Source organism: Azolla caroliniana, unplaced genomic scaffold (genome assembly GCF_043228905.1).
Source record: "Azolla caroliniana isolate FFs.n. ecotype wild unplaced genomic scaffold, voAzoCaro1.0.p SCAF_11, whole genome shotgun sequence".
Lineage (NCBI taxonomy): Eukaryota > Viridiplantae > Streptophyta > Polypodiopsida > Salviniales > Salviniaceae > Azolla > Azolla caroliniana.
In genome coordinates this window covers 22,214,676-22,231,661 of record NW_028230446.1, presented here as the reverse complement: position 1 = coordinate 22,231,661, position 16,986 = coordinate 22,214,676, and the positions used below count along the sequence as shown (strand labels likewise).

The following is a 16,986-nucleotide window of genomic DNA, read 5'->3' as shown; positions in this document are numbered from 1 at the left end:
GCAACAAAAGACCCGGTGAGAACCGGATGACGAGTACCCGGCAAGGAAGACCCGGTGGGAATCGGATGTTGCAGGCCCTGTGAGAACCTCTCACCAGATGAAGGGACATATATGTAAATATGTTCCAGAGAGCCCACTAGGGCTATATTTGTAAATAGCCGAAAGTCATATTAGTATAAATATGACCTAGGGCAAACTTAATAACGATGATGATAGAGTCATTGGTGTAACGATTGTACAGAGAGAGAGAGAGAGAGAGAAAGTGATATACAGAGATTGTGTCTCTGTTGTAACCGCCTGGTGGCGAAGCGAGGGAGTAAGAGGTCGTTACCTCTGTGTCCCATTGTTGTAATCTTTACATAGTGATAGTTTGCAGTCTGAGGACTGCCGTGGTTTTTCCCATATTTGGGTTTTCCACGTTAACATCCTGTGCACTCTCTTCTTTACTGTTTCGTGCGTAGATACATCTTCCCACATCCCTGTTTTCTGTGATTGATCTGACGTCTCGGTTGTGGCCGAGCATAGTTTAGGGAACCGTATTCCTGTCAATAAGAAATCACAAACACGATTAAACTTCTATTGGTCAATGCTTAATTACAAACTTATGATAATTACAATGATTAGGCTTATTATTTAATACCGATAATGATTAAGGAGGGGGAGAGAGAGAGAGGCTTAAGGTTTAGATCCTAGGACTACAACAACGAAGAACCCTTATAAAAGGTTTGAAAAGTTCCATCTTTGAAATTATTCCTTATTTAGGAGTATCACAACTATGTCCCTTTCACGTGTTGGAGAATATAAATTACCCCATTACCATGTTACCCTCTCTCTAATCCTGATGATAGTTGTTTAGACTACCTACTCTAAAGCTTTGGGTTCAAGGCTTGACTATCACACATTTTCTCGTTCCTTAAGTTTTTTCCTCTAGGTGCCACCGCTTTGGAAAGTAGGGGTTGAATGCACCATCTCCTCTCTCTCTCTCTCTCTCTCTCTCTCTCTCTCTCTCTCTCTCTCTCACACACACACACACACACACACACGATGATCATGCATTACCAAGGGGGTCTTCATTTTATCCTCGAATTGTAGCATCAAAGGTGAGATATCTAGCGGATACTTAATAGGCTACAAAGCTTTAATCTCTCTCTCTCTATCATTGGTGAATGTGTTTAAAGTTGGTTCTCTATCTCCAAACTCAGACCACAAGCCATTGTACTTAGAGCTTGCAATTCCACATTCCACTAGATGTTGTGAAGTGAAAGATGAAAAGAGATGTATCATCCGACCTTGCTACGAAAAAGCTAAGATGTATGCAAATGAAGTGGAGAACCATTTGTTAAATTTTTCTCTAAGCAACGATGTTAAAGAAAATTGGCAACATTTGAAGGATATAATCCTTAAGGTTGGATATCAATGCTTTAAGAGACATGTGGGTGGGCATAAGGTATGTAGTTTTCCATGTAATTCTTGGTTCGACGATGAATGTAAGATGTATCTCAAATGGTTTAAGTCCATAGAAGGGGGGAATGACAAGACTGTTGCATGGCACATATACAAGAAAGTAGTGAGGAGAAAGAAAAGAAGATATTTCCAAATGCAAGAGATGAAAAAGAAAAACTTGTTTAAGCTCAAACCAAAATTAGCATGGGGACAACTCAAGGGTAAGAAAGAAGATGTGAAAGGTCACTGTACAAATGAAGAGATGCTAGACTATGTACAAAGGTTATATATGCATGAAGGTGTGGCTCCTATGGTTGAGAAAATTGAAACTCCATGCACTACATGTATCGATATTGATGATGTCAATAAGGGAATAAAGAAGATGGCAAGTGGGAAAGCAACAGATTCAACCTACGTCTCAAGTGAGCTTTTAAAATGGACAATGCCACACACTTGTCATTGGATAATGACAATTTTAGAGCAAGCTATAAAACAAGGATTTCCAAATGATTGGCTTATGAATTGGATTAAACCAATATTTAAAAGCGGAGATAAGAATCAAGTAGCAAATTATCGTACAATAATGGTGAGCTCAACTATTGCTAAATTATATAGTACTATTATGGAGCAAAAGATAAGCACATGGGCTAAGAGTACAAGCAAAAGAGCACATGGGCAAGCCGGATTTAGACCAAAACACTCCACCGTGGATCATTTGGTCACATTAAGAGTAATCATGGAAGAGAGTCGACTACAAGGGAAAACACTTTATTGTTGTTTTGTTGATTTCAAGAAAGCTTTTGATACCGTACCACGAAGTGAGCTTTGGAATAGAATGGTAGACATTGACATGCCATTAGAGTACCGAGTTGCGGTTGCACACCTATATGAACAAGTTAAATGCCAACTAAAAATGGATAGTGGATTCTCAAAGAGCTTTTTAAGTAACATGGTGGTCAAGCAAGGATGTCCACTATCATCCACACTCTTTGGCTTATGTATTGATAAATTAGAAGAAGTGGTGAATAAGGTTGCAAGAGAAGAAGGATTGAATGGCCCCAATTTGATGCAACATGTTATCTTATTGCTTCTATATGCAGATGATGTGGTACTCTTCTCATATGATGTTGATAGTATGCAACATTTACTTGGGGTATTAGAAGAATTTTGCCATAGTAGTGGACTAGCAGTGAATGTGGAGAAAACAAAAATGATGGTAGTGCAAACCATCCAACCTCATCATTACCCTATGCTTACATATAAAGGTGAACATATACAATTTGTTAAAAGCTTTAAATATCTTGGTATTGATGTACCTGCCACAAATAAATGGAGCTCCAAGCCGATCGGAAATCATATTACCTTTTGGAGAACCAATGCAACCAAAGTGATACTTGTGGATGGGAAGTAAAATTAATGTTGTTCAATGCCATGGTAACTCAAGTATTGCTTTATGGAGTAGAAGTATGGGGTGGCACCATCTCTCTTAATGCATGGAACGAGATTGAGAAAATTCAAAAGATGTTTTTAAGGAGGCAATTAGGAGTTAAATGCACTACCTCTTACCAGGTTATGCTCTTGGAAACGGGTGTTCGACCCATAGAACTATTGGCACTCCAAAGAGTATATAAATACATTACAAAAGTCAAGAATATGCCGAATCATCGATTACCACATCTTTCTTGGAATGTTGGATGTAAGCTACAAAAGAATCATAAAAGTAAGATTCTCTCATCTGGTTGGGTTGTTGACATAAAGAAATGGTTTAGAAGATGGGGTGTGGATGATCTTTTAGAGCTTTCAGGCAATGCTATGCAATATGTAATGATTGAGGAAAGGTTGGGGGAATCATTAAGGATGAAGTGGGAGGATGCTAAGAGGACAAAGCTAGAATACTACATTGCAAATGTCAACCTTGAATGTTGGTCTCAATATAAAGCAAGAATGTCTATTGATCGTATCCAACCTTATCTCATTACCAATATGAGTAGCAATGCTCGTAGAGCCCTTACACTACTTCGCACTCGATCTCACAAGTTAGGTATATGAAGTTGCATCATGGTATCAAAATGTAACGAATTTGAAGACACGTAAAGTATGCAATGAAGGCATGGTAGAGGATGAATGTCACTTGCTCTTCACATGCTCGACATATAGTGCAATTCGTTCAAGATATGTTGACATACTAAGAGGGAGTGATAACTTAAGATCCATACTTAAGACACCACCTAGAAGGTTGAGCTCATATGTGTATGCTTTATTAACACATAGAGACTTTGTGCTTCAACATATGAATACCCCTTCTTAGGAAGGAGACATATATCAAGAACACATGTATACTTTGGTCCCATAGGTCAAAATTGGCCTCTTTATGGACGATAAAAATTCTAATTCTTAATTAGCTTACGCTAGTAGTAAGTTGTTTACACAAATAGCAAGTCTACAGCTTGGGTTTGAAACCCAATTTTCTCACCTCTCTATTACTCTATTGATCTCTCTCTCTCACTCACTCACTCACTCACACACAATTATCATGCATTGTCAAATGGATCTTCGTTTTATTCTTGAATCGTAGCATCAAAGGTGAGATATTTATCGGATATTTAATAGGGTACACCACTTTAATATCATGTGTGGGAGTGGTGCATACAATGTGATTAATATGATTGTCATCCTTGACTCCCTCTTATAAGAGTTTATCATATACTTAATAGGGTACAACACTTTAATATCATGTGTGGGAGTGATGCATACAATATGATTAATATGATTGTCATCCTTGACTCTCTCTTATAGGAGGAGGAGAAGAAAATGAAAAGGAAGATAGATGACAATGAAGAAGAGTCACCATGTATATGAATAACATGTATCTCATTATCCATGGCTCATTTTTCATTAGAGTAGATCATCGCTCCTCTTTCATTTGAGGTTATTTGACTTGTGCTCCTAATTATTACCTTCAAATGCCCATAAAAGCATGCCATAGCCATAATCAATGATGACTACTTGTCGATGACCGTCATCACCTGACAACCACTATTGCCATGCAAATGAAATTGTGGACAATCCGAATGTAGTCTACCATGTTCACCTTAACTTGTGACTAATTAACAATAAGCATTGATGATCAAAACGACAAATAGTCATGAGATTAGAAAACCCTCAATCTTTTCACTTAGTCATTGCTTCTCCATGCAAAAGAAGAAGAAGATAATTATTGTTGAACGCGAATTATGGCAAAGCATAAGGATCAATGACCCAACATTCACATCCACTATCGTTATGATAATGGGTGAATATGCAATGCAATAGCATATGCATATATGCATAAAATCCATTAGCTTGGTGCAAATCAAGGCGAAAATGTATCTAGAAGAGTTTGTCGTTGCTCAAGAAATGTGTCTTCTCATGGAGGTAGTAATGCTTTAAGCTTTTAAAATCTCCACCACCACAACATTGCTTACAACCAACCCTAAACCCTCTTTGAGTTATTTTGCTTCTTCTCCATGACCTTGTAATAAGGCTCAACTTTTTTTTTGTTCTAGTTGGGTCACTATCCAGGATCTATTCACACTTGGGATGTCCCACAAACCATGTCTACTAGACTGGCACAACCACTCACTAACTTGTCCATACATTGCTTTCCGAAAGTTATTGAGGTTTTGCTTACAGATGTCGGAGAGAATTTTTTTTTTGTTGGATGATGAGAACTTTGTTGATAAGTGTCTTCATTCAATCTTTTTTCGTAAATAATGGCTTTCAATACGAAAGAAAAAAACACCACCATGACTGACTTACTACAAAGTATAGAACCATTCTAGGGAGCTAAATACTACTACAACTACAAACTCAATGCTACCCTACACACAAATTCAAATGGCGAATATGATGACATGTGACCTTGTAGTGTTCTCACTCTTCATGGTTGAGATTTCATGCCTTCTCTAGTACTATCAATTGCCATAAAAGAAGTACCTTTAACACATCAATATATTTTCTGACCCCAACTTGAGAATTACAAGTGAAGGCATTCCACATATTCCAATTTAACCATAGCCCCTAATACCTTAAGAACTCAGGAATAATTTGAAATGAGGCATCGATTCATTCTTCACCATATGTGCAAAAACCCAACAGAAGAAAGATAGGCTTACTCCAATTAGAGACATCCACACCAATTTGATACACCATCTTGGCCATCAGGCATGAAAGAAATTGATGCCTACTATGTTCCAATTCCAACGAACAAAAGAATCACATTCCTGTAACAATGTTTCTTTTTTTTAATGCATCCCCCAATGGTAAAGCTCCAACTATAGCTCTCCAAATGAATACCTTAGCTCGTACCATGAATCCAGATTACCAACTTGCCTTGATCACATGAAACCACGAGGTAATGGGCTTACAAAAAACACATATGTTTATAACCCTTTCTTCACACACACACACACACACACACACACTCTCTCTCTCTCTCTCTCTCTCTCTCTCTTGCCTTTTGAGGTTTCCCACCTCCACTTCACATAACGTGGTGTTACAACGAAAGAATAGACACAGAGTGTGTGGAGTGGTGATGGGGGGGGGGGGGAGGGTCTCTTCATTGCAGAGGGGAAAGGCAGGACCCGTTACAAAATCCCCTTTCCTTGGCGCCAGCAGCCGGCCGAGACATTTCTTCACCGCTATGGTATGTCTCTCAAATTCTCACCCTCCTCCTTCTCTGTCTCCGTCTCTTTCCTTCTTTCTCTGCTTTCTCCAATGCTCAACTCGAAGCTAAACCGATTAAGATTCTGAATGCTCGTGGATTATCACATCATTCATTAGATTTGATTATATGCAGGCTGAATTGAATTGAAAGAAGATATGATGACGCATTCATCAGAACGGCACAAAGAAAGGTATGGTGCATTGGGTGCATGCATTTAGAAAAATGGTAATAGCCTTACAGATGAATGAAAAGATATTGAATTTGGGATAACATGGCAAATTTAATTTGATTATTTCCAAAATCTAGAGTTATGGTTGACTTGCAAGTTTGTCCATACCTTAAGAATCACTTCTTTTATATGGCGCTTCTTAAAATTCTGTGATACGCATATGCAGTCACCAATGTAGTAAACGAACAAATTTTTGGATGACTTGTTTCTATTTGTATTCTAAATGTACTGGATTGTCATGTCAACAAAAGTGTTTCATTTATTTATGCATTGTCATTTAAACTTCTATTCTGTGTTTGTATGTGTCTGTGTCCGCACTCATATTTGCGTATTTATGTTTGTTCAAATGACATACATGAGTAATTTCTCATGGTGCAGTGTGAGTGCTTTGTAGTCTCCACTGTTTGTTTTATATCCCAGTTTGTTGTGGCATAACCTTTTTTTGTCTTTACTTTCAGTGATGTTGTAGGAGGTCACTCAAATAAGGCATCCTGTCTTCAAAATGCAGTAGGATTTCAAGTTGATGTTATCACAGATGCAAATACTACTAAAGACAATGATGATGACCAAAACTCAGGCTGGTTTGAAGTCAAGAAGGTGAGTTTTTTAGAGATTCTATTTTTGTTGTTTGATGATGCCTACGGCTTTGTTGTTACAGATTGGAATGGTAATTTCTCCATTGGATTTGGAAGTGGCTTATTTGTTTTAAATTCTGCGAGGATGTGATCTCATTCGTCATTTCTGCTTAACTCATACGTCATTTCTGCAGAAAAGCAGGTCTGCTAGAGCCCACAAGCCTATCTCCAATAGCAGGAAAGCAGATGAAATTCAAATGAAGCCCAAAACTTACTTGGAGCAACATGTGAGAGTAGAGTCCAGGCAAGAAAGCTTTGCAGCATCAGATGACCAGGTTTCATTGCAGTCTAAAGATTTTTGTAACTGGCTTGATTGTAAAGATGCACTTCGATCAACAACTATGGACAGCTCAGAAAATGTTTCTATGCCCCAGCCAAATGAAAAGATGGTATGTATGAATCTGCATGCTTCTAGTTTGATGGATAATTATATATCTTTAATGAAGTAGTCAAATGTAGTTCTTTTTGCTGACAATTACCAAGTAGAAGAGATAAAAATAGCTATATTTTTTTTCTTCTAGATACATGGATATACTAGTATAGTTGGAAGTTAATGCAAACAATAAAATCTCTGACCCATATTAAAATCTTTAGATGTCCACTCCATTTACTCTAGTAAAATTGCATTAAAATCTATTTGTAGCTCTTTACATATTAAGAAATTGACTAAGAAAATGTTATTACAATGCTCAAGATGTTCATAAAATAGCTATTTAAGTTGCCTAACCTCTCTGGTAAACATCAGCAAGATGCCCCTCTAGTTTGCACTGGACTCACTAAACTTGTTCATCAGTTACCTTGTCTATTGGTGAAAAAGTTTGGTTTTCGTTTTACTTACAACTCTCCTGCATAAAAATGCTGTTTTTTATTTATTAAAAGGATGTTTAAACATTATAAAATCGGCATGGCTGCAGCCTAAACGTTTCTTTCGGGTTTCAACTACCCACATATCGACTTGCTTGGTTGCTTAAAGCATTCTTTGGTTTCATGTTGCACGTCTGCTGCCATTCTGCTCTTCAGTATAAAAAAATTGCGATCCCACCTATTTAAAGCCACTATATCTCAATCAGACCTAAGGAAGAATTTCTACTCTGATGATGGAAAAAATGCTATGGACAGGATATTCTTTTGATGGTTGTTGGTCTCTGTCAAATGCTGCCCAGATTTTAACAATTTATTATGCATGCTATGCTTGATTAAGTTGATGATCTTATTCTTTTGGGTTCATGAAGTTTCAGGCATATACTTTTGCATGTTCTTTGTCCTGTACCTTTAAACCTTACCTTTGTGCGTCAATGTTTATAAGCATCCGATGAATGTAGAATATAGTTGATGACCATGTCTTCTAAATACCTGGATACTCTGCTCCACAAAATAATTTGGTTTCGAGGCCAAATTTAATGGAAGAAAAATGCATAAAGAAGCTGAAAAAGATGAAGTCGTTATCCCCCTCTACATACATATTCCAGCAGGAAAAAACCCATCATCAAACAATTACATACCGTGATGAAGCAAAAAAAAATCTGGTATATCATTATGAATAAAAGGTCATCTGTGTATGAAATCATGAACTTAAAAAAGTCTTTCTTTTCTTCTTTCTGAAGACTTAGATACTCAAGGAACTAGGCTGCTTTTGTTGAGCTCTTTGAGGTGGCAGTCAAATGTTTAAGGTTACAGTGCACACTGTTTCTGTATCTTCTTAGGCATTTGAGCAAAGTGTTGTTGCTAATAATAACTACAGGGATTACCTATTCTTCCAAATGTATATTGATATTCCACAAAACCTAATTGAAAACTGCATGTTTATCCCCATATTTCAATATTGCGCACAGAATGTTATTTTTGGATGTACATGCATTCATTTGGTTTTAGTAATAATGATGAGTTCTATTCCAGGTTTGTAATCAAGGCCCTATAAAGGTAGTTGATACTCCAAAGTTCAAATGGGGGAATTTGGAAGATGAAGATATGTCACAAAATCAGGTTGAACAAAATTCCACAGAAAATGGTGCAACAAATGACTCAATTATGTGCCAAAATGCTAGTGTATCCAAGAATGAGAATGCTACTCTATGTTTGGAAGGAGGAGAGCAAACATCTACAAAGGAAATAAATGATATGAATAAAGGATCATCTGAATGTCTTCATGTATCAGACTGGAAGGCAATTGGCATCTCATCAGGAGACTTAAATGCATCAGAAGCTCCATGCAAGATTATAGTGGGAGAGCATGATGCCAATGCAGTGGCTAACCTTGAGGGAGATAAAACAGAAAGCTCAGTAATTCCTATTACTGAAAATTTAAATCCTACAATGGGAGAAGATATACAGCCATTTACAAAGACAGTTGAAAATTCCAACACATTATACATAGCAGAGCCTATAAAATCAATGGATAGTCAAAAAATTTGTATCTATTCAAACAATGGGGTGTCTGAAGTTACTTCAAATACCATACCCAGTTTAAATTTGGTCAATGAAAATGTAATGGATTCCTTAAATTTTATGGCTACAGCAGTCTCAGAAACTTGTTTAGTACATCATGACAAAGAGGGCAGTACTGCTGGGACTAAGCCATCAATTGAGTTCAGTTTAGCTGCCAGAATGTTAATGGGAAAGGTAGAAGAGAATCAGTCAGTTGAAAGTAAAGAAAGATTTCGACAGAGACTTTGGTGTTATCTATTTGAGAATCTGAACAGGGCAATTGATGAACTTTACTTTCTATGTGAGCTTGAGTGTGATATGGAACAAATCCAAGAGGCTCTTCTTGTGCTTAAAGAGGCTGGTCTGGATTTTAATGAATTGAAATCTCGGGTTGAGGGTTTTGAGAAAGTAAAAAAGCAGCCATCTGCATCTCAGATTCTGTTTGGAGGAAACTTGGAAAGCCCTTTTGCTGGAAAAGTGGAGCATAGAAGACCTCACGCTATTGCTTGGGAGGTAATTCATTATTCCATCGAAGTTTGGTTCTATTTTAAAAGATGTGCACAATGTTTTGTGAAGATTTAAAAGATATACTAGGATCCCTAATTCAATTTAAATTATTACCTAAAAAATGATTCTATATAGGTAAAAGTTAGGCATGGCAATCTAGGTTTTTTTTACCTATGCTCATGTGGTTGGGGGGTTAACCTTAGATTGAATATACTCAATATTTCTGTTAATTCTGGAATAGGTGCCTGAACTTGTGAACTCCAATTTTTTGGATAGACTTTAGATATGATGATTGCCATTGTAGCAGGCGCAGGCAGCCAAGAATATGCTATTAGAATTTTAAAATGATATCCGTAATTGTCACGTGTATTGAGCTGCTTATTGCACTGTGGATTGTTGCTTCTGTAGTCTTTTCTTTTATTGGGATGTTTTCCATTCGCAGGTGCGAAGGATGGCATGCTCTCCACACAGGGCAGAAATTTTATCATCTTCTTTGGAGGCTTTTAAGAAGGTAAGACAAATAACTTCAGAAAAGAACCTTCTGTTGCAATCAAAACGACGTGAAGCAGCTCAACTGCTTATTGAGGAGAGTTTTGCTGAGTTCCCATCACAGAAACCCCTCCCTGCAAACAGTAACACAGATATGCACGAAACTGCTTTTGATGCAGATGGCAATTCACAGTCTGTAATGAAATCCAGTGTTTTGCCAAATTCAGATGGTCAAAGCATCAAGGAGCAACACAAAAAATATATTAATGTGCCTGATTCTAATGAATTATCTGGGGTATGTGCATTATTGAAGGGGTCTTTGGTTGGAAAAGCATGCTGTCTAGCTGGCACCGCAGATCTTTCTGCCAATAATCCTAACATTGGGGTAACAAATGAAGGCATACCTGACAACACACATTTACTAGCTTCAAGAAGTGAAAATGCTGGAGCTATTACTGCAAATACAGAGGGAATCAATAAATCTGTGGAGAAGCGTGTATCCATTGTTGATAACCAAAGAGAAAAGAAGACACCAAAGTCCAGGAGTTCCATGGATGCCTGGAAAGTGAAGAGAAACTGGGAAGATGTTTTAGCTTCTCCATTAAAAAGTTTAAATCGAGCCTCAAGATCTCCTTGTACAGGATCAAGGAGTGCAGAGAGGGTCAAAGTTTTGCATGACAAGTTAATGTCACCTGAAAGAAAAAGAAAAAGCCCTTCAGAAATGAAGAAGGAAGTCGATGAGAAACAAGCTCGTGCAACACGGATCAGGCGAGAGCTTGAAAATGAGCGTGTTCAGCGTCTTCAGAAGACAACAGAAAAACTAAATCGTGTTAGTGAATGGCAAGCTGTGAGAAGTAGCAAATTGAGGGAGGGCATGCATGCACGGCAACAAAGAGGGGAATCTCGACACGAAGCGCACCTAGCTGAGATAGCAAGGCGTGCTGGTGATGAGAGTAGCAAAGTGAGCGAAGTGCGTTTTATTACATCTCTCAATGAAGAAAATAAAAAGCTCTCACTTAAGCAGAGGCTTCAAGATTCTGAAATACGCAGGGCTGAAAGACTACAGAGCATGAAAATAAAGCAAAAAGAAGAAGTGGCCCGAGAGGAAGCAGTACTAGAGCGTAGGCGAATCATAGAGGCAGAACGGTTGCAAAGGCTTGCTGAAGCCCAACGTAGAAAAGAAGAAGCAAAAACAAGAAGAGATGAGGAGCGTAAAGCAGCTAGTGCAGCCAGAGAAGCCAGGGCTGTGGAGCAAGTCCGCAAGAAAGAGGTGAGGGCAAAGGCACAGCAAGAAGTTACTGAGCTGCAGGCACAAAAGCTTATTGAGAAACTTAGAGAGAGCGAGCTTCGTCGAAAAGTGTATTTAGAGCAAATTCGTGAGAGAGCAACCATGGATTCGAGAGAACAGGGCTCACCATCTAGTCGGCTCTCTCTCAGCAGAGACAGTCAACTTAGAAATGCCAACAATCAAGCAGTAAATGAAAGTGATGGCTCTCAAGATAAAGAAAATAGGCTGACATCAGGAAATAAAGGAGTGTCAGGATCAATGTCGGTGTTGCGACATCATGCCTTTAAGAAAAGGGTGAAGAAAATACGCCAAAGGCTCATGGCGAAAAAGTATGATTGTGCTCAACCACCCCCTGGAGCTGAAGGTTCTGGAATAGGCTCTATGGCCATTGCAGCTGCTGCGAGGTCCAAAGTGGGAAGGTGGCTGCAAGATCTGCAGAGATGTCAACTGGCGAAAAAAGCAGGCGCATCGGATGTAGGATTTATAGTTGCCGAAATGGTTAAGGTAGAGATCTTTTGTAGCAACAATATTGCTTTTCTCTTCACTCTTTGTCATCTTGTATTCCATATGGAAACATGTTAGTGTACCCAAAATGAGGTGGATTTTCACATGCCTTTCTGACGTGAACAATTTCTATGTGGTTTTTGATAGGTAGCTAGTATTTACACTTTTTTGTTCATGAATCCAACATTTTGCTGCATTTTAGGTTTTTTAACACTAGCAGAATATCATCCTTTCAAAAGATCTCATCTGGTGTGTCTTTGATATTTGGAAAGCTCCTTTTGACATATTCATTGTCTTCCTATTGTTTTTGTTTTAGGCCCAACAAGTGATGTTTGTCTAGCTTTAGATGGTAGTAGCATGCCCGAGTTTAATTTTATGCCCTCTCTGTTTGCTAGATGGGCGTGTATGGTTATTTAATTTAGATGTATCTTAATGATGTTGTTGGACTGTCTGTTCCCTTTAGCCTCTTCAGAGACATTTAGTAATTGTTCGTTATTTCTCACTTTTCATTTTTGTAAATATTAGTATTGTAATGTTATACTTCTGGATCAATAGTTTATTATTATTTTAAAGACATAAATATAACCCTTCTCATTTTGTCCCAGTCCATGATGAAACTAAGCTCTTCCACTCCATCTGTTAACATTATGCATGGAATTTATGATCCTTATATATTGGGAATTATTTTAAAGACATAAATATAACCCTTCTCATTTTGTCCCAGTCCATGATGAAACTAAGCTCTTCCACTCCATCTGTTAACATTATGCATGGAATTTATGATCCTTATATATTGGGAAGTGGGTTCACTTTTAAAGAAGGTTTATGTCATGGAAGGAAATACTGGCATGAATAGAATTGTTGGTTTGTCTTCTTTGACCTATAATGGTTGCATCTCTACTGTTAGATCACAAAAAGGTTGTTGGCTTGAAATTAACAGCTTTATGGTACTGTAGCAAAATAAACCTTCATGCCTCGGATTTTATCACTTCAATGCTAAAGGTGTTTGTTTATTCAAATTTCAGTGATGTTCATTCAGATCACGAGTTTCCTTGCTGTTTCCAATCTTGTTGGAGATAAAAAATTATTATAGAGCTTAGCCATTTAACTCGCACTTTCCAACAATATATCCAATATCCATTTCCTGCAATCCACATAACAGTTTCTAAATTATTTGATGATCCCTTACATTTCGATATTGGATTATAAGATGTAGCTAAAACACCCTATATCTATTTCTGTTGTTTGAAATTCTGGATATATCATTGTGAAAACCTTGAAGTGTTTCTGATTTCGTTAGAATTCCTTTTGCTGTCCATTTTGTAGTATTTTGACGGGAAAGTAGCAGAACTCCATGCAGCAAGGCAAGCAGGTCTTGTGGACTTCATTGCAACAGCTCTTCCAGCTTCTCATACTTCCAAAGCAGAAGCATCTCAAACAACTTTATCTCTGCTTCGTATTCTGAAGGTCTTGCTAGCTCTACCAGCAAACAGAAGCTATTTTATTTCAAGAAACCTCTTGCCACCTCTAATACCCATGTTATCTGCAGCGCTAGAGAATTTTAGCAGTCAAGACTTGATTAATGCTACTGCAAATAGTGGCAATTTTGGTTCTAATACTAATATTGACAAAGGGCTGAGTGATGAAAAAGCCGATGCTATTGGAGAGGTGCTCAATGGTCTTTTGGAATGTGTGATGCTTATAATGGATCATAATAATACAGATGAACGGCAGGTTTCAATGAAGGATGATTTAATAGAGTTGCTAGTTGCTTGTGAAGTAATCCATCATCTTCGCGACTTGTTCTCTTTATTTGACAGACCCCAGGTGGAAGGAGCTCCCTTCCCAGCTCCTGTGCTTTTTGGCCTTAATCTTCTACAGGCAATCACAGCTACTAGAGGTAAGATTGTTGGTCTACCATATGATGCATACCTCAGTGCAATGATCACACGGCAAGAGCTAAGAGACACTCCAGTGGTTTTGCCTGTCAGTAGTCCTATTGTATCTCAGACTGGCAGAACTCGTGTGGAGTTGACACACACAAAAGGTGAGATAAAGGCAACAGAAATAATGGATTGTCACCAGCCTGATTCTAGTTTGTTCAATGCTACTGCAGTAATAGATACAGATGAAGTTACTGCCAGTAAACTAGTCATTAATGAAGGTGCAAGCACCGTATTAAATACTGTGAGTAATGATACAGTGGTTGAGGCACTAACGGTAAACTTGGGTGTTGTGACTATAACGACCCCAGAGTGTATAATTCCACCTGGTCCTGAAGTAAGAGTTTTGGAATCTTGCAATGAGAAGGCCCTTGTGCGACATCATGCCTCATCTGCATGCCATTCTACCAATTTCCTAGTGTCTGCAATTGCAGAGACAGGACTAGTTGGCCTTCCATCTTTGCTTACAGCAGTGCTGCTACAAACCAATCCTCGGTCAGCCACAGAACAGGTGGATATGTGTGCTTTTATAAGTTGAATAGTTCTAAACCTTTGTGTTCAGATTACTGAGAATGTCATACTAACTTACAGGGTGCTGTTGCACTTCCATCGAACTTCAATGAAGTGGCTACATGTGTTCTGAAGGTTCTGAACAACCTTGCTCGTTTGGACCTTGAGCTGGTGCAGAATTTATTGGTATGATTGAATCCGCAGATTTAATTGATCTTTAATGGTTTCCTATAACTTCATAAAATAAATTATGTGCTTTTCATGTTGAAAGTCAATCCATAATTTTTGTGTACACTCTTTCTGTTGATGTGTTCGGTGCATTCTTAGTGGGTTTTCTTCTGCATTACAATCTGTTTCATTAATAAATTTTAGATTTTGAAAAGTTATTCTCCCTCTCTCTCTTATATATTTGTTATATTCGCCACTATTCAATTGTATGACCTGTTTCTTCCTTATTGTGCAGGCCATGCCTGATTTGCAGATGGAGTTCTTTCATTTGGTCAGTTTTCTTTTGACACACTGCACTTGTAAATGGAGCAACCCAACTGATCAGGTATGTGAGTCATGATCTTTGTAATCTGTTCAATGTTCATTGTGAATTTCACCTACATTAGTTCATTTTTGCGTTTTGTATTCTGCAGGTTGCATCACTTTTGCTGGAAACACTTCTCTTGCTGGGATACTTTGCTTTACTACATCCTGGAAACCAAGCAGTCCTTCGTTGGGGCAAAAGTCCTACTATTCTACATAAGGTTACACTCATTATTCCATTTTCTATTTAAGCTTCCTCACTATAGTTAAGATATTGTGTATGATTTCAGCTGGTTTTTATTTTCAATGTACTCTACAATTCGACAATTTCAACCACAGATTTACTTACTCCTTGTAGCTTTGCAGATATGTGATCTGCCATTTGCTTTCTTTAGTGACCCTTCCTTGATGCCTGTCTTGGTTGGGACTTTACTGGCGATTTGCTATGGCAGCGAACAAAATAGAGATGTTATCCAAGAGGAGATTAGTATGGAAATGTTGCTGTCATTGCTGAAAACTTCAAGGAAGGAAATGAATAATGCTGTATCTATTGAAGGTCAAGTTTGCAGTGGTATAGATCAAGGTCCTCAAATAGACACTGCCGCCAATGATGAGAAACCAGAAAGTCGAGTAGTGGAGGGGATTATACCGACAAGGGAAGAGATGAAGCGGATGATTGATGATCCTGCTGGTTCAGATAATGAAACAAATTATAATCTTCGGCAACAGGCTGTATCACGGTTGGGTTTGGGAAAATCATCAAATGCTGATTCACCAGGTAGGAAAGGCAAAACAGTTATAAAAAATGGTGCGACAGCTGATGGAGAACAATCATCTGCAAGAGAGGTCTCCATAGCAAGGAGTTCCATTAACAAAAATCAAGTTAAAGGGAGTGCATTGTCAACAAGTGTTGATACTGCTACTCAATTATTGAGAAAGGCTAAAGTATCAATGGTTGAATCCACGATGAAAATCAGCAACTCAAATACAGGCTTGATTTTGAATAAACGACAATCTGTGGCATGTGACAATCCAGTAGCAAATTCTGATTGTATAGCAATGTCTACAGATGTGGCTGAATCTAATGCTTATCTTCGTTCAGACTTGTTGTTGGAGAACCGCTTTCCAGCTTGCCTTCTTGATAAGGCTCAGGCCTTCTTCTCCTGTGTCTTGTAAAGCAATGGAGTAGATCAAAACGGCAGAATGATGATGCCATTTCAGAATTGCTACAAAAAATATGTTTTCCTATCAGATTGCTAATTGAAGGTTTTATTATGCAGTGGCTCAAGGTCATTATGGATTATGTAGTTTTGGTCATGGAATATTCTTAGGTTGGCTGCTTTCAATCCCGACACAAGAATATAAGATTGTCAAGGTCAAGCTGTAAATAGTTTCCCTCACAGAAAGAGGATAAAATCACAAAAAAAACTGGTTGTAACCACTGGCATTATTATCATAAAATAAATATAGACAATTTTCTCAGAAGAAATTGATTTATCGCATCTCTATTCAAATGATGTTTTAACAAATGTGAAGCATTGATGAAAATTTAGGATGCATGTTCCATATCTTGATCATGGATCAGAATTCAATATTATGTTTGAACAAAACATGTGGATACTATAGAAATTATGAAAGGCAGAAGCTCAAATAAGAGGAGGATGGAACCACAGAAAGAAATTGAGATTGAGTGGTAGAAAGAACAGTGAGTCCACGTGATATATTTTGTGTCCACGTGGTAGAAAGAACAGTGAGTCCACGTGATATATATTGCCAAG

General features: G+C 38.0%; 1 protein-coding gene across 2 annotated transcripts; it reads left to right on the top strand.

Moving 5' to 3' along the window:
* Nucleotides 1-5,977: 5,977 nt before the first annotated feature.
* Nucleotides 5,978-16,722, top strand: LOC147858571 (uncharacterized). 2 transcript variants are annotated; one of them, XM_087328015.1, is made up of 11 exons: nt 5,978-6,127; nt 6,281-6,338; nt 6,836-6,974; nt 7,147-7,401; nt 8,909-9,949; nt 10,386-12,224; nt 13,551-14,678; nt 14,759-14,863; nt 15,141-15,230; nt 15,319-15,429; nt 15,575-16,722. In XM_087328015.1, exons 2-11 carry the CDS (start codon nt 6,304-6,306, stop codon nt 16,382-16,384), a joined length of 5,553 nt encoding a protein of 1,850 aa, XP_087184141.1. In that variant the 5' UTR covers nt 5,978-6,127; nt 6,281-6,303; the 3' UTR covers nt 16,385-16,722. The 2 variants fall into 2 exon arrangements, with proteins under 2 accessions (XP_087184141.1, XP_087184142.1); XM_087328016.1 differs by having other exon boundaries at nt 15,567-15,764.
* The last annotated feature ends 264 nt before the right edge of the window (nt 16,723-16,986 follow it).